General features: G+C 40.9%; 1 protein-coding gene across 2 annotated transcripts; it reads right to left on the reverse strand.

Moving 5' to 3' along the window:
* Positions 1 to 1,263: 1,263 nt before the first annotated feature.
* Positions 1,264 to 13,570, reverse strand: LOC139411318 (midkine-B-like). Of its 2 annotated transcripts, XM_071157530.1 has the most exons (6): positions 13,399 to 13,540; positions 5,060 to 5,184; positions 3,441 to 3,523; positions 3,074 to 3,244; positions 1,617 to 1,778; positions 1,264 to 1,485 (listed from the first exon to the last, which is right to left on the reverse strand). In XM_071157530.1, exons 2-6 carry the CDS (start codon positions 5,140 to 5,142, stop codon positions 1,457 to 1,459), a joined length of 528 nt encoding a protein of 175 aa, XP_071013631.1. In that variant the 5' UTR covers positions 5,143 to 5,184; positions 13,399 to 13,540; the 3' UTR covers positions 1,264 to 1,456. The 2 variants fall into 2 exon arrangements, with proteins under 2 accessions (XP_071013631.1, XP_071013632.1); XM_071157531.1 differs by lacking the exon at positions 5,060 to 5,184 and having other exon boundaries at positions 13,399 to 13,570.
* Between the last annotated feature and the right edge of the window lie 5,684 nt (positions 13,571 to 19,254).

The raw sequence follows: 19,254 nt of genomic DNA on the forward strand, positions 1-19,254 counted from the left end.
AGCCTTGCGAGGGCTTGGCCAACAGCCTTGCGTTTAAATGTTTTACACACGTTGGCTGCAGTGAAGTTTGTCTTGGAGCAAGAAATATTGTCCCATGTATGTGCATTGTGTAATTTACTGATGGTCCGTACCTAGCCCCATAGGGATATCCAAAGTCAACCCAAATGTACAATGGTCAGCTACTTGGGTGCTGTCAGCTGTAGGCAGGAATTAAATATACACTTCATACCATGACATACCCTTTTTTCCTAATAATCTCCCAAATCTCAGTTTTGGACAAGACTGACTTTATGACCAACATTGTCATATTTACATTTTGTAGTACATTTTGACACAAGAATACATGTACCTGACACATATCGATGCCACATAGGCTATTTTCAACCAGGGACGTAGTTGTTTTGATTCAGTCTCTCTTTAATAGTATAAATGTAGTAAGTTAAACTGCCACTGTATATTTCAACAAAAGCAGAGACTTAACAAACCTTTATTAGGAAGAAACACGAAACAACCAATAGTCAAAATTCTGAGAGTTTATTTTAAGTGGTAGATTTTTTTCTGTTCCAAGGGTTTGTGTAATAATAATGACAGTAATTACAAAAATGAGAGTACAGATGAACTGTGTGAAGGCGTATGTATGTGTTTGCTAAAATATGAACGCAGCAGTTCGACTCAAAATCGCCTGACACCTTTTGAAGTATATATATTATAAAACTAATCGTTTTAACAATACCACTATTATCGTTACAAAGACAATGACTGCCTTCTCTTGAGCATTCAATCTCACCTTTGTATTGTACATGAAACACGTTGAGCTGACAGTCCTCAGTTTACTAGAAAAATAGTTGATTTGCATCTCTCTACTTTTACTAATTGGCACACGCAACTGAAATCCACTCATCAATTCTGTTAGTAATACTAATTGGTAGTCAAGAGAAAACTATAACAATCGCAACAATGTAAGATGAACATTTTTAATTTAAAAAAACTCAAGTATATCAAATCTACTGGTTAAAATAATCTCAAACAAGGAGCTTTGCCTTGACTCCAGTTGAACTAATGTAAAGGAACTGAGAGCGTACAAAAAATACAACAAACTCTGGTTGTACATCACAAGGTTGTCTAGGTAGATCTAAAACACTGCTGAGTTCAAGAGTATCTGTTTCTTGCATATCTTGCATAATACAGCATGTCCAGAACTGCATTCTTACTTGCCAAATTGCCAGGCCACTGACAGCTGGACATTTTTGTGAAGAAAAAAAATTGTGTTTGTCTACATTTGTGGGATATTTGGTCAATATTCAGAGACATTTAGCATTTGTTATACTGTATTTGAAGGAAGGGCCCACTTGACATCTCATAATTCACTTGTGCATATTATGTTTGTTGAAAAAGCAAAGGATATTGCGTAATAAAATCCAACCAATCACTTCTTCAATGTGGACTCATCCACCTTCTAGTTCTCCTTGCCTCTTCCCTTCTTTCCTGTAGGAAGACAATAAAACAAATGATGAAACAATAGGGTACATTCATCATAGATTCCTTGCTCAATATTACATACTCATTTGTGGATAGGAATTTTACTTTATTACATTACTTACATTTCTACTTCTTACCTTTGGCCTTTGTCTTGGTCTTTGTGGGGCATGGCTTAGACACCTTGATGGTGGGTTGGCACTCTGCGTCGTACAGGGCCTTTTTCAGGGTTCCAGACCGGTTCTTGGATCCAGTAGCTGTATCACACTCACCCCAGCTGCCAAACTTATACTTGCAGTCAGCTGAAATTGCACAGTTCAGAAGGGAAAACCGTTGAGTATGATAGTTTTTTAAAAAAAGCCCACGTACGTTAGTTTCGTATGCTAGTTTCTTCTCTGCAATGAGTCTGGATCTGAGTACCTCCCCGATCCTTCACCGAATGCGGACACATTCGGGCTATCTGATTGGTCCAGAAACCAATGGTTTGGGCCAGAGCCAGAACACATGAGGGTAAAGTGACGATTTGAAAATTCGGCATTGGCTTTGGTACTCTGATTGGTTAGAGACAATCCAATCATTGATGACTTTGCTTTGCACAACGCCCCTCGTGCCCCTCCTCCCAACAAACAACTTCAATGATGGCAGTCTCAGACTAAAGTATGTAGTGAACGACAGAGTAGCGGAAGAATTTAGTGTGAGTCATGTTGGGAAAATTATGATTAAATGACTGAACAAATCATTTTAAATGGAACTGTAACTAAGTAAACTTATACTCTGTTTTATTATATCTGATTAACAATATGAGTTCATAAGAAGGGATTGTGTGACACGGACAAGGAGTAATTAAAGTTAATGAACACCATTCCAACTAGGCAGAAATGAATGGGTTGTGGATTAAGTAAGCAGATAAGGTAGCTAACCTATGGTTGAACCGACGAAACTGAGCTCTGGGGTGTTTTAGATAAGGCTGTGAGTGCATTCCTAGGTTCTCTGTTAATTAGAACTGTCAGCTAAGTGGTTATCGATAATGTTGATGGGTCAAAAGTTAATTCAGTTATGTTGTGTGACCTGTGTGTGTGTTAGTAAGTTAGAATGAACTATTAACCTCACTTTGTCCCGGTCGAGAGGAGGGGATTCTGTTAAGCAATGAAATGACGTCATGTTATTGTATATAAACTGTTGCTCGTGGTAACGTGGCAGCGCGCTCCAAGAATAAATTCTGTTACCTTTTATTGAAATGGCTGGTCTACGTCTATTTTATGCAAACAAGAATCTTACAAATTCTCATAAAATAGATGAAGGTTTTTCAATTAATGAAAACACATTGGCATCATTAAATTACAGTAACAGTCATCAGACTATCATAGAACAGTCTGAACATAATTTATTCTAAAGAAATTGTTCTATAGTTTTTTGTGGTTATGTAAATTACTAGGTATTTACTAAGAAATTCCATGATACAATTCTAATGATGTAGTAATAACCTATGAATGACATGTTTGCTATATTTTTTATTGACTGACCACCACTTTACACTTTGAGAAATTGCAGGGTATATCAAGGGAAATGGAATCATCTGTCAATGTATAATTCCTACCGCCGAACTCCTTCTTCCAGTTGCAAGGCACTTTGCACTTCAGTTTCCTCATCTGGTCGTTGCAGGTGCCCTCTCTGACACCGGCTCCACAGTCTCCGTTGTTAGGCACACAGCTACCATAGCGCCATTCCGCACACTCAGTGGCAGCACCCTTGGCCCCTTTCCCCTTCTCTGTGAAACAAAAATGTCAAGATGTAATTATGAAAAAATAAATATATACAGATGACAGAAATAATATCAGCAATATTCCAATTAGTAATTAGTAAGGACATGTTTCCAACCTTTCATGGGGCTTTATGAACCTCATGGAAGGTGCAACTGCCAACTGGGCACGGCATATTAAAGCCACACATAGCAAATCCCTTACCTCTCTTGTTTTTCCCTGCTTCAGTGGTGACTATCATCAAGGCCACCAGAAGCACCATAACTGTTGAGAACAAACCTCGCATACTGGAGAGAAAAGAAAAAAAAAGAGGGAAAAAAACAAAAAACCATGCCATTACAATCGTGGCACTAGAAATAATTTAGCCATTCTGTAGGTTATATTGTGTGTCATTTGAGGTGACATCTGCTGTGCCAAAGGTCAACCTGATTTTTCCTCTGGTGTGTATCTATAATCGAGCTGAGAGTTGAAAGACCACGATCAAGGTCAAATATTGATCGTTGCCAGCTATTCAAACTAATTCACCCCTGTCCGTTCATGAGGAGTCTGCACATTACAATGAGAGGTTCTCTACTTTAGAGGTGAAAAGTGAATAAAGGATTATGGTCAAAGAGTAAAACACGTCATGTTATATAAAATGAATTACATGAAGCCGTTTTAAAGCTTGACACTCGAGCCCGTGAGAGTGAGAACTAGGAAAATACATGTGAGAGGGCTGAAAGATTGTATTGATTTTTTCCCTATGCTCTCATGACTCAATTTAGGGTCAATCAGACAAACAGTGAGGCACACAACCAGCAATGAGGATCAATGGGTCATGAGCTACCCACTCCACCCTTTCACTTCCCCTTACACAAAACAACACGTTTTCCAACATGAACACCAAACAAAATACAACATTTTGTGACATGCAGTTGCCTGGAATATGTTTGAAAACATAAATCTATCCGGCTCATGTTGATGACACATTAAACACAATTCATGTCATCTTATTGTCACAATCGCGCGTCCCATCTTTGTGTATCATGGTCATTGCATTATGCAGACATAACACTGTGTTGTTGTTTTTTTTACTCGGACATCATTGCACGCGCAATAGAACACCAGAATATGTACTGCAACATTTTTTTTTACCACGTTGCCGGACATTCTCCTCGGTTTCAATAACAAAAACAATCAAATATATAGCTGCAAGCACCAATGGTGGAGTTCAGCTATGGGCCTACCGTGCCACCATCAGGAAAAATGTGACACATAGCCCAAGGACGACTTACTTCGGTACTTTCCAAATATCAGAATTCACAATCAAACTGATCATGCAATCATGCTTTTGATGTATGTTGGACCATTAACGTCTTCTTCTCCAGAACCGCTGGACCGATCGGGACCAAATTTGGTATATAGCATCTATGAATGCAAGACTAGCTGAAACAATATGGCCGCTATGAGCCAATGAGCTTGAATGTCCAACAGCGCCACAATGTGGCCAAACTCAACCCTACTTTACGGGTTAGCTAGGCTGGCCATGTTGTTTGAGGTATGTTTCTGCTAAACCCCTGAAAACAAAGGCACTGGGGCGACCAGTTACAGATTTCAGCTTTAAGTTCAAAAGAAAAGAACAGTAACTCACAGATAAAGAAATAGCCCTCTATTTCTGAAATGTCTGGTTGTCTATAAGGCATCCTCCAAGACTCTCAAGTTCTGAGTTTCTATTTATTCTCTGACTTAATTGAGTTCATGTCTATTCTTTCTGCCAACAGTCCCAGAGCTAGCAGCAGGGGATGGATGGCAGCACCAGATCACCATGGTGAAGGCTAACCCACCTGCTGGGAGGTGATAGGGGCCGCCCTGACAGGGAGAGCTCGATGGAAGAGGCTTGGTTTGAAGCAATTCTTCTGGGGGACATGGGGGAACTGCTTGTCTCTGTCTGGGTTAGAAGAGTTCAGAGCTGTGCCGGGACAGACAGGTCTAGTATTAGTTTGAAGAACACCCACAAAGAGTAACTCTTTTCATTCCAGGAATCTGACATCAATTACCCAAACAAGGTTGCCTATAATACCAAATCCTTGATTTTGTGGTGGGAATCTAAAAGTATTTCACGCTTTCCCTTCAAAAGATTAGCGGCCCTATTCAATCAATCTGCTTCCCAGGGTAATAAAAACTGAAACATTGCTTCTCACTATGCAAAGAAGTATTTGAAATATTATTACGTTTATATCTGTGACATACAATCAACATTCAAGGCACAATATGTGTTTTCTGTACCATACCCTGATTATTGGCTAGGATTAATTAGGACCCCTCGTTAATGACTGGCAAAATGCATAAATCATACAAGTCTCCTAGTGGAACACAAACAATGAAGCCATCGAGAACAAAGAATTGAGATCACACAGCAGCAGGAAACTAAGATGTCACGTTATGGGCTGTTCACGAAATGTCATGTGGACGTTACAATGAATCTTCCTACAACACAAACTAAGACGCCAACCCAGCAAACCAAAATTGGTTCTGTGAAAGTTCCCAGAACATTAGTTAGGTTGTGGCAAATGTTCTCATAATACAACTACAGTCCAGTTGTGCTGATGATTATACAATGTTTTGTCAAGATCGTTAAAAGCATACTCGGACCAACGTGCAGCGTGATCTGGGTTCCACATCTTTATTTAGTGAAACGCACAAAACAATAAAGCAAGAACAAACGTGACGACAATGGAGTGCTGACATACAACTACTCATAAACAATATCCCACAAAACACAGGTGGAAAAAAGCTACCTGGCCTGGACATCGGTGCAGAGGAAGACTCCTGCCATGGAGCTGGACTGGACGCCGTGCTTGTACTGGACATCGGCGCAGAGGAAGGCTCCTGCCTTGGATCTGGACTGGACGCCGTGCTCGGACTGGACATAGGCGCAGAGGAAGGCTCCTGAGCTGGAGGTTCTGGACCGTGGACCGTCTCAGGAGGTTCGTACTGTGGACCATCTCAGGAGGTTCCGGACTGTGGACCGTCGTAGGAGGTTCCGGACTGGAAATCGTCACCGTAGGTTCCGGACTGGAAATCGTCGCCGAAAGCTCTGGACTGGAAATCATCGCCGGAAGCTCTGGACTGGGGACCGTCGCCGGAAGCTCTGGACTGGGGACCGTCGCCGGAAGCTCTGGACTGGGGACCGTCGCTTGAAGCTCTGGACTGGGGACCGTCGCTTGAAGCTCTGGACTGGGGAGGCACACTGGAGGCCTGATGTGTGGGGCCGGCACATGCGGCACCGAATTGGTGACACGCACCTCAGGGCGAGTGCGAGGATCAGGCACAGACGTACCTGACTGGGAAGGCGCACTTCAGGGAGAATGCGAGGAGCAGGCACAGGACGTACCTGACTGGGAACATGCACTTCAGGGAGAATGCGAGGAGCAGGCACAGGACATACCTGACTGGGAAGGCGCACTTGAGGGAGAGTGCGAGGAGCAGGCGCAGGACGTACCGGGCTGTGGAGACGTACTGGAGACCTGGTGCGTATAGCCGGCATCAATGGTACCGGTTCGATGATACACCTCGCCCAGCAAATGCGAGGAGCTGGCACAGGACGTACTGGGATGTGAAGGCGCACTGGAGACCTGGCACGCATAGCCGGCATCAATTGTACCGGAATTTTAACACACTTTGCACGGCAAGTGCGAGGAGCTGGCACAGGATGTACCCGGCTGTGAATTCGCACTGGAGACCTGATGCGTATAGCCGGCATCAATTGTACTGGAACTTTAACACACATGCTGACTCATGTGGCATTAAACTAATTACACGCTCCTTAGGGCAACTGTCGTGCATCTTCCACCAACTTAACAACTCTCTCCGCTCTTTCTCCTCCAATACCTACATCCAATCTCTGACGCTCTCCTTTCACTCTCCTCCAGTATCTCCCTCTTCTCCCAGACTGGCTCTGGTTCACTCCTCGGCTCCGCCGACCACCCCATGTGCCACCCCCAATTAGTTTTTTTTCGGTCTGTCTTTTGGGCTTTCCTTGTGGCCGCGAACCCCGGCGTCGACGCTGTCCTCCCTTCTCTCCTTGCGTCTCCCGCCAAGGAAGGCGATCCTTTCCTGACAGGATTTCCTCCCAAGTTCAGGATCCCTTCCCATCCAGAATCTCCTCCCAAGTCCATGTTACCCTCTCCTCCTGGGCACGCTGCTTGGTCCTGTTGTGGTGGGATATTCTGTCACGATCGTTAGAAGCATACTCGGACCAACGTACAGCGTGATCTGGGTTCCACATCTTTATTTAGTGAAACGCACAAAACAATAAAGCAAGAACGAAACGTGATGACAATTGAGTGCTGACATACAACTACCCATTAACAATATCCCACAAAACACAGGTGGAAAAAAGCTACCTAAATATGATCCCCAATTAGAGACAACGATTACCAGCTGTCTCCAATTGGGAATCATACAAAATCACCAACTTAGAAAACAAAACTAGAACCCCACATAGAAATAATAAACTAGACTAACCCCCAGTCACGCCCTGACCATAGAAAATAAGGGCTCTCTAAGGTCAGGACGTGACATGTTTCTATAAAACATTAGCTTGATGTTGCAAGAATGATCCCAGAACACATTTGGTCTGTTCTTTAAAGGTTCCCGGAATGTTTCATTAGGTTGTGGGAACAGTCTGGTGAGAACGTTGTGGGGACATCACAAAGATATGTTCCCAAAACGTAAAAACCTTCCAGTTGTGCAGATGATTACGCAATGTTTATGCAATTATGCAATTTGAGAATGCAAAAAACATTCACCTGATGTTACGTGAACATTCCCAGAACACATTTTTTTATGTTCTTTAAAAGTTCCTAACACATATCTTTATGTTGTGGGAACATGGCAAAAAATAAATTCCCAAAACACAACTGTCCAGTTGTGCAGATAATTACAAGGTTTCTATTAGGTTGAAAAAACATTTACCTGATGTTGCAAGAACGTTCCCAGAACGTATTATTATGTTCTTTAAAAGGTTCCTAAAACATTTATTTAGGTTATGGGAACATTGTGGGGAGATGACAAGATAGGTTCCAAAAACACAAAATCTGTCCAGTTTTGAAGGCATTCTTACAATGTTTGTATCAGGGTGCACAAAACATTCCCTCAATGTTCCCAGAATTATCAAATTAAGTTTTGAACAGTCCATCGATGTTTCTTTCATGTGTCAGTGTTATCTTACTGTTTAGGAAGTTAGTTGTACAACAATCCATGTAGAAACACACGGCAATTATTTGGAATCACATGATTTTACCATAATTGGTTGATAGTCGCAAGCAGGGATCAAACCCGGGCTTTGGACTGTTATCCCTGGAATGAATCCACTGCACCACTGGGGTGTGACTAACACAAATATAAAGCTGTTTACACCTTTACTCTGACTTCCAGGTTGTGGTCTTAAGTCGTTGTCAAAGATATAATAACAAAATCTAGAAAAATAAGTGTCCTCTATTTCTTTCTTTCTCTGCCAATTTTCTTTATATGCTGTAAAGTTTTACTTTTATTTTCCCTCCAAACTTGATTTCAGAATTCATGTTCAATTATTTCCTGGCAGATTGTGGTGAGGTGTACATAGACGTGCATTTGTACTAAGACATATACTGTAGCCATAGTTTGGATCATTATTTAAGGATCCACTAGAAACATCAAGATCGTGGTGGTGCAGCAAACCAAGTAGCAAACTAAGTAGGCTACAAGGCTTGAAGATGGCAGATTGCAGGTTCAAATCTACTTGAATGCCATTGTTGAAAAAAGCTACAGCTTTGTTTGGACAATACCCTAATATAATATAATGATGAAAGAGGATAGGGATGCCATTCGTTTAAAACTTTGGCAACTTCCTACAGCATAATAATGTTACATTACACATCAATGTTAGCAGAACATTGCAGCAATGTTTTCAGAACTAATTGCATTATCGTTGAAGTATGTTTTTAGAACAATTCTGGATTGTCGTGTCATAACCTTACAGAATAGCTTTATTAGAGTCCTGCAGGGAGGTTTATTGTAATCGGGGTTAATAGTCATTTCTCCATCAACATTCGCTGAATATTCCTGGAATGTTTTTTTAAGAACAACTTCTATTGCTCCAACATTATATTGCTTAAGTATTTTCAGGGAACATTATTACAACCATCATGTCACAATGTCACACTATAACCTTTTTGAAACCATTGTAGGAATAAATATTCCCTGCTTTTTGTCATGGGTGTTTTGAAAATCAGTTCCCTCAACATTAGCAGAACGTTCCTGTACTGTTTCCTCAGAACCAGTTCTACTGCTCCCACATTTTGTTGCGGCAGTATGTTTCTAAGAACATTACCGAAACATTGTGTTATTACATTCCCTGGTAACCTAATGACAACCTAATGATCCCTGGCAACCTAATGACAACCTAATGACAACCTTAGGGGAATGTTCTGTTGCAGTTTCTACAGATGTTGTGAAGAAAATGTGAGTAAATGTTGGGAGAAGATTCCAAGGACATAGCCACAGGAAGCACCCCCTGACAAATCTAAATAACCCCCCCCCCCCCCCACGTCGACTTAACGGGAATCTTAGATAATGTTCTGTGAATGTTCCCGGTTTTCTGGGAAGTCTCTGATGAACAGCACCCTTGTGTATTTCCCGTTGCCCACGCAAACTCATCTAACAGCAACATTTGTTTTATTGGTTTGTGCCTGAGCCAATATGTCCAGAAGCCGAGCAGAGATGGCAGTCACATCCTCTCACATTGCAGTATGCTCGCATTGAACTTTCCCTGCCTGCGGGCAACCCTGGATAGAAAGGTCAGCTACAACTGATGAATCAACAACTCACTGGAAAAGTCCAATCCATTAGAGGTTATCACCTCTCTGAACTATGGCCTCGTACTGTGTGAGGTAGAATGCCATAAGCGGCAGCCATCCACTCACTACTGAAAGGGAGCTGGTCTACCTGAGAATCTACCAAGGCACAATCCTTTTATCAGGCAATTTTACAATTGGCTTCTGAAAGTGTTATATCTGTATTTGACTGCTCATCAAAAGGACTGAGAATGAAAGCGATGGCTACACAAATACCAGGCCAGCAGACCCTCTGGCACATACACTTACTGCTCCTCTTCAAGCCAGTTGATCAAATATTCTGCTGGCCCAGTAAATCTGTCTTCTGTCCTCAAAAAAGTAATTAGGCGCCAGTGGCCAGTAAGCATAACTAAACACTCCAAGCAACCATAAAACTCTGGAAACTCCCCATTCTCAACTGTCACCACTCCCCCCCCCCCCCACCCCCCACCCCCCAGCTAGCAGTTCCAATGACATTCTTCCCCTGGTCATAAATGTCGAGGGGCTACTCCAGGCAACACATTTGTCATTGATGAAACAACACCCAGCAGGCCTCGTCTAACCCACTGAGCCTTGCCGTTGGTGAGGCCCGGAGAGCCCTCAAAATCTTTCATCGTTCTTTGCTAATGCAGAGCTAAAACAGAGCCTTTTCCTGGTCTCCTTTCACTCCATTCTAAAGGGCCACTAGACAGATATCCCATGCAGAGTCTTTGTTCCACACATCTGAATGTGACCTTAGCATATTGGGAGAAAGGTCATCTTAAAATACTACAGCTTACAAGAGCTAGCATGCTGAAAGACTTGCTAAATATGCAGACAAACATTGCTATTTTTATCCGTGCTAGTCATTTTTTATCCATCAGTAATGCAGCTGTAACAAGAATGTTAGAATACTTAGGTATGGGTGTGTAAGAGATCTTCTTTACCCAACCATAAACATGTTATTATGAAACATCGCTCACTATTAACACCCCACCCAACTACCACCATCTACCCATCACACAATGGGATGAACATAATATTAATTGCCTAGCAGAAAGCAAACCAAATAGCAAAATTGGACCAGACACCGTAACCATCATAATTCAATTGACTCAAATGGTGGTTCCTCTTGCTAATCATCTGATAATGGTCAAATAGATAACATTAGAGTTACTGTCAAACACACATCTTGATCAGTTCTACAACGAAACAATAACAACCCATGGAAAGCAGGACCACGCTGAACCTGAAAAGCATAAAGCATAAAGGGTTAAAGTCACTCTTGTTTTTACTGCAAAGCAGCATTCCTCGTCTTCTCAGAAAAGCCACTGACCGCAAAAAAAAAAGAAGGATGGAATGCCGACTAAGACCAATAAGAGAGAAGCTGCGGGGTCGAGGGTCACTCTAAAGAAAGATAGTTAACAAAGACCCAGAATGTCCTGGCCTACTTAAGGAAGTAACACTTAGTGGCCAACAAATGGCTGAATCACATGCTTTATTTGATCTAATATACAAAATATAGGTGGATTCTGGCCGTCAGAGACCGACAGTGCAAGGACATAGTGGAACACATTATTGACTCAAATAGGATGAGTGCACTTTATCTACTATATGGTCAACAGCTAAACGTCCTCCCTGCCATCAATGATGTGAAAATATTATCCCTTCTGGTTGAGGCTTGGCAGTCATGACAGAATGGTTTATTCTCTAAAAGAGACAATGGCCCTTGCCTACTTACTTCACATTCCTTCTTATTTCACGATACGCTAACATAACCAACGACAGACTCCATCATACCCATGAGCAGTGAGAGAATAGTTGAGGGGCCCTGCAGGCTGAACGGTGCATTTCAATAGCCAGGGAGAGTTTTATCTGTCTTTTCAAAGCTGTTTTCTCTCCACTGATTATCTGTGCCATTGCCTCGAGGTCCATCTGCCAAGCTCACACAAGCTGTAAAGCCCCATGCTACCCCTCCTCCCTTTCTAAAAACATAACCCCGAGGCACAATCTGTATCCAGCGTGCCCAATAGTTTTCTAAAAGAGACAAAAATACAACAGGAAAAACAATGATAACAACAGATTGAGGACTATCTTTTCCCCATTTCATCTCTCTAAGGTTATGTTGCTTTGGTTGTTATCTCTGACTGCAAATCAACTTTTACAGCCTCTTACACAGCCCCTACTTTGGATCGGGGGGAGCAGATAATTGTGGTCAGGTGAAAAGGTCCTGGGCAGTGAAAGACAAAGAAAGGAGAACAACTCTTGAGTGGAGTGGATAGCAGTGAATGCAAGTACTTGAGTTTGGAGTCGATTTCAATGGTCATATTCTTGAGGTGGAAGAGATTTACATTTACATCCGTTTTAGTCATTTAGCAGGAGCTCTTATCCCGAGTCACTTACAGTTATTGCTCATGTGAAGTTTTCTGGTCATAAAAACCATTCAATGGCCCAAACTTAGAGGAAAAGATTTCTGGCACATGAACACAATTAAGATTGTGGAATAAATGGCTACTTTAAGATGAACAAAGATATGCAAAAGTACACTTTCAAACTGCGTAGCTTTCACTACAGCTGAAATAGTAACAACTCAACATAATGACTTATATTAAACAATATTCTTATATTGCGCAGGATTTAGTTCTAAATGAATAGCCACGTTACTGTAACTATTTTGAGCTGTTATACTTGAGTTTGGAAGAAGTCCAGAGGGTACACCACTCACACACGTCTTATTATCATCAAAACTAGAATGTGTCACCCCTGAGGACGTTGTCACACAGTGAAAAGTAGCTAACATAATTTGAAAGTGATTAAACTCAAAGCAAAACAATTACAACAAAACGTATCTTGGCCACAAGTTCTTCTGAGCCCTAAACAGAACCGTTGTAGAATGAAACAAGTTCGTTCTGTTCAGTATTTTTTTAATGTAACCCTTGACTTCATATTTAGGATTCAACGAACGTGTATGACAATACGCAGTGTCATTGCGCTTCTTGCGCAAATCGCGTGTATGGGACAAAAGTTGTGTGTTCGTTACTGGCAAAAGTTATGAATATATGCAGTAAAGTCAACACATGGTGCATAAATTACTTAAAAGACAATAAAAATAAAAACTCAATAAAAGAAACCTACACACAAATAAAACCTCCCAAGAAAAATAACTAATTGAGAAATTACACACGACATGTCAGTTATCCTCCAGAGGATTCCGATGATGGAGACTATATATTTGAACTATTAAAAGTGAGTAATGACAACGTTGTATTGAGTGACACAAAGTAATCATTTTATCACTATACATTTGGATAAATACACATATAACTTACTTGTTTCTTTGATCGTACTTCTTGGCGAGAGTTAAAGGTCTTACTCTGAGCCACAAGAGAGTCCTACAGTCCTAGAATACCTCTATCCCGGTCAGCTTGCTCTTATTTGTCGCCCTCCCCTTTGTTTCTCCAAAACTAGTTTGAGCTGGTAACATTAGGGCCACACTAAATTAACCACCTAGTGACATCACTAACCCACGTGATGATTACGGGTCAAGAGACACCTCACCGCGCAACCCCTAGCCTAGGGTATAAACTTTTTGTTTTATTTTTGTGAATCCCTAGAAGCCTAAAGTATTATGTCTCAGTCATTGTTCTAGTCTTTCGAAGCTACAAGTATTTTTTATGCTTGATAATTAAAAATACATTGATTGCTATATATACCCATATCAATTTCACCACCAGACATTACCACAGAGAAAGGAAAGCATAATGACGTGCTCAGACTACCTACCATAGACAGATTATATTATTCTATGGTGCCTACAGAATGCCTAGGGATGTAGGCATCAGAAATGCAGTGGTGTAAAGTACTTAAGTAAAAATACTTTAAAGTACTACCTAAGTAGTTTTTTTTGTATCTGTACTTTACTTTACTATTTATATTTTTTGACAACTTTTACTTTTACTTCACTACATTCCTAATGAAAATAATGTATTTTCCCTGACACCCAGAATAACACGTTACATTTTGAATGCTTAGCAGGACAGGAAAATGGTCCAATTCATGCACTTATCCAGACAACACATGGTCATCCCTTCTGCCTCTAATCATGCGTACTCACTAAACAAATGCATCTTTCGCAAATTATATCTGAGTGTTGGAGTGTGCCCCTTGCCATCCATACAGTTTAAAAACAAGAAAATGGTCCTGCCTGCTTTGCTTAATAGAAGGAATTTTAAATGATTCATACTTTTACTTTTGATACTTACAAATACTTTTAGACTTTTACTCACGTAGTATTTTACTGGGTGACTTTTACTTTCTATTAAGGTATCTATTCTTTTACTCAAGTATGACAATTGGGTACCTTTTCCACCACTCCACAGTAAATGCTATACAGAAGGACAGGAGGGATTGACCAGTCATTTGCCCTATAATTGCTGGCCACCTCTGATTTTGTACCCAGAGAGCTTATTGTCACACAACAGCTTCCATTAGACAGGGACACTGGATAAGAGCCATTTATAAACACCACGTGTAAGCCAGAGGAAGCTGGTGGGAGGAGCTATAGGAGGACGGGCTCATTGTAAAGACTGTAATGGAATTAATGGTATGGTGTCAAACATATGGAAACCACATGGTTTGACCATTTATTCAATTTCAGCCATATACAATGAGTCCGTCCTCCTGTAGCTCCTCCTACCAGCCTCCTCTAGTGTAAGCAAATGCTCGACCACAGGGCAGAGTAATAGTGTGGTGCCTAGATAGGCTGACAGTGTTTTACAGTAAATAACCACATTTTCAATAACTAGATGACTGTACTGATAACATACAACGTATTCAGTATGTGTCTACATGTTATCTAGTATCGATGTACAGTATATCCAAGATAACTCTGTGACCTCAGGCCATGTGATTTGGTAATCCCAGGAGGGCAGGGGAGGTGAGTCAGGACCACAATAGCGATCAGACCAGAATCTGAACCATAGACAGGGACATTTCCAATTGCCAGTTGGATAGCATGCCAACAATGAATCAGAGCAAGGGGAAAAAAGCTGTTCAATTTCACAAATGGACCAAACTGATAAACACACATCCAATACAACATCCAGCAGTAACTAGTCAGTATCCAATTACAGTATTGAATCATTCCAGACGATGCACTATGAATCAGCTCTGACTTACATGACTCATCATTTTCAAACACATTGCATGTTGCAACACCGAGGCATTTAACTATCATTATTACTTTCCTTCAGACATTTTTACAAAAATGGCAGTTTGTCTCACTGGGTTGGACCATCAAGCTTTGCTTACATACCACTCTGTATACGCTGCTCTATGCTCTGTCTGAGCACTGGGTTTAGGCCTCAGGGAATCTTTGAGGTCTTTATCTCAGTTGTTGATATCTTTTGAGCTGGTCTTGTAGCCAGAGATTAGGGAGCTGCGAATGGCCTATGAGGGCGGTTTGTTTTTACCAGATCCTTGTAAAAAATATACATGTTTTACAGGTGTGGGTAGCTTTATGGTTTGCAACAAATGAGGGGAAATGTGCAGTCTCAAAAGGCTTTCAATACTTGCACTGCAATGGCTTTATGTGGTTGGGCGTTCAGGATTGGTCGAAACCAGTGTCTCATATGAGCCAATGCTATCATCCAGACAGATCATGTAACATTGCAAGGCCAAATAAAGGCTCAAGAATAAAATGAAGATGCAACATAGTCCATTCGATCGCTGTCATGAGTCCACCAAATTAATAGATAGAGTAGCTGGCATTTCGTCTTGATAGCCTCTAATTGTGAGGAATAAACACTTGCATTACATCACAAGCCCTTGGATTTCATCAGTAATTATTGAGGCTGTTTTCCTCAAATTACAAGAGGGTACACTCCAAACTGTGGACTTCTAACCGCTTTTAAAGACATTGTGTGTACCACCTCCAAAATCCCGTATACCACCTCCCATTGAACCCCTCATTGTGTACAAGGAAACTTTGAAAAGAACCAGGCTAACAGACAGTTGAGGTGGACTCCATTCTTATCAGTCAGTCTACAGTAACAATCATCACCTGTGCAGTAGGTCACCTGAGGTAGCTGATAAATATTAATAGGACCTTATACAAATACAGGGTTATTAAGAAGTGCACTTTTACCGAAAGGATAAATAGAATCAACACTCACAGGTCATTACAATAAATACAAATGCAGGGTTATTGAGAAGTGCACTTTTACTGAAAGGATCAATAGAATCAAAACTCACAAGAAAGTCATTACAATAAATACAGTTGTTTAAGTACCATCCTTTATTATTGTTTTCCCCCAAGCAGATAACAAAAAAACAAAAAAATACAAATCAGCCAATAGAAACAAATATACAGATTGATATCGTCAACATTGCACACCAGTCTGTCCATCACGTTTTGGTCACAATTTATATGAAGTAAAAAAAATGGCATATTTTTGAATAAAGAAAAAAACACAATATTGCACAGTAATTTAAATGTTCTCTCTATTTATTTATTTTAATTGTGACAGATACTCTCGCACCTGAATTGCACAGCAACTCAAAACAAAGCACAGATAATATACATAAACTACCATTTCTTGTTCTATTGCAGCTCCCTTAAAAATGTCATAAAAGAGGCATTTAAATTGTCTGACCCCATTCAGTCACTGTAAGCCCTGCCTGCATTGCACTCATGCAACTGAACACTAATAACGTTTTGCGTTAATGCAGTTATAGCATTGGTAGTTCCACGCTCCTGCCATTCCAAAGAGCACTTTCCACTTGTATGTATATCAAAGACAGTGGATTTCTACTGAATATAGTACTTTTAAAATCAGCGGACATACGGAAATGACGATGGGAGAGGGTGCTCTTTGCAGTAGTCGACAACATGGAATGTGGGGCTATAACGCATCTTTAGATTAGCATTTAAAATATCATGTTGGGGAATGTGTCATTTCAAATAGAAAATCAATTATTTGGTGATAACACCTATGGGAAGTGTTTACTTGCGCACACCATAACAGGATAGAGCTAATGACAAGAAATAGTGTCTGATAATAATAGCCTTGTATTTTCTGTTCAACGTAAGCTATGGGTAAAGGCACTAAGCAAAGCTAAGGTGACAATGTGAGATATTGAAATGGATGAGTTAATGTACAGAAAATGACACGACAACAGTAAAACTCATTATGGAGCGATGGACATGTCAAAAAATAGCTTGGGATGTGATAGCAAGTCTCTGGGCCAGATTCAAATCTGTATACTGTAGTACAAGCGCACAAAACATACTACTGTAAGGCTGAGGTTATTCAACTCAATTCCAAGAGGTAACTTTGTACTACATGCTCCGTTTTGCCTTTCCTCTGCTGTTGTCAAATTATTTTCTGATGAAACTTAAACACCAACAAATACTGCTACAATCTGGTAGATCATAGACGATAGATAAGATGCTGTGGAGAGATGCTGTCTTTAGTTTCCAAGGCAACTTTCACCAGGATATCATATGAGGCATGATTATTAATAAATGCATTGCCCCTTAGATAGTGATGTCAAGATTAAACATGAGCAATCTTACTTATTCAACAAGTGTCTCTGACTTTTAGAATGTAAAATGTTTGAGCAACGTTTTCCTCTGTACATTTTGGCATGTTTAATTCCAGTGGTAGGTTTGGACATACAGTGCATGCGGAAAGTAATCAGACCCCTTGACTTTTTCCACATTGTGTTACGTTACAGCCTTATTCTAAAACCGATAATTTTTTTCTCATAAATCTACACACAATACCCCATAATGATAAAGCAAAAACGTTTCATTTTTTATTCTTGCAGATGTATAAAATAAAATAAAACGTATTTCCATAAGTATTCAGACCATTTGCTATGAGACTCAAAATTGAGTTCAGGTGAATCCTGTTTCCATTGATCATCCTTGAGATGTTCCTACAACTTGATTGGAGACCAGCTGTGGTAAATTCAATTGATTGGACATGATTTGGAAAGGCACACACCTGTCTATATAAGGTCCCACAGTGCATGTCAGAGCAAAAACCAAGCCATGGGGTCGAATGAATTGTCCGTTGAGCTCCGAGAAAAGATTGTGTTGAAGCACAATTTTTGCAGCATTGAAGTTCCCCAAGACACAGTGGCCTCCATCATTCTTAAATGGAAGAAGTTTGGAACCACCAAGATTCTTCCTATAGCTGGTCTTGGTCAGGGAGGTGACTAAGAACCCAATGGTCACTCTGACATAGCTCCAGAGTTCCTCTGTGGAGATGGGAGAACTTTCCAGAAGGACAACCATCTCTGCAGCACTCCACCAATCAGGCCTTTATGGTAGAGTGGCCAGACGGAAGCCACCCCTCAGTAAAAGGCACATGACAGCCCGCTTGGAGTTTTCCAAAAGGCACCAAAAGGACTCAGACCATGAGAAACAAGATTTTCAGTTCTGATGAAACCAAGATTGAACTCTTTGGCCTGAATACCAAGTGTCACATCTGGAGGAAACCTGGTACCATCCCTACGGTGAAGCATAGTGGTGGCAGCATCATGCTGTGGGGATGTTTTTCAGCAGCAGGGACTAGGAGACTAATCAGGATTGAGGGAAAGATGAACGGAGCAAAGTACAGAGAGATCCTTGATGAAAACCTGCTCCAGAGTGCTCAGGACCTCAGACTGGGGCGAAGGTTCACATTCCAACAGGACAACGATCCTAAGTACACAGCCAAGATATCACAGGAGTGGCTTGGGACAAGTCTTTGAATGCCCTTGAGTGGCCGAGCCAGAGTCAAGACTTGAACCCGATCTAACATCTCTGGAGAGACCTGAAAACAGCTGTGCAGCGACATTCCCCATCCAAAGTGACAGAGCTTGAGAGGATCTGCAGAGAAGAATGGGAGAAACTCCCCAAATACAGGTGTGCCAAGCTTGTAGCGTCATACCCAATAAGACTTGAGGCTGTAATCGTTGCCAAAGGTGATTCAACAAAGTACTGAGTAAAGGGTCTGAATACTTATGTAAATGTGATATTTCAGTATTTTATTTGTAATATATTGGCAAAATGTCTTAACACCTGTTTTTGCTTTGACATTATGGGGTATTGTGTGGAGATTGTTGAGGGAAAAATACAGTTTAACCCATTTTAGAATAAGGCCATAACGTAACAAAATGTGGAAAAAGTCAAGGGG

The sequence above is a fragment of the Oncorhynchus clarkii genome, chromosome 6, assembly GCF_045791955.1.
Source record: "Oncorhynchus clarkii lewisi isolate Uvic-CL-2024 chromosome 6, UVic_Ocla_1.0, whole genome shotgun sequence".
In the NCBI taxonomy this organism is placed as follows: domain Eukaryota; kingdom Metazoa; phylum Chordata; class Actinopteri; order Salmoniformes; family Salmonidae; genus Oncorhynchus; species Oncorhynchus clarkii.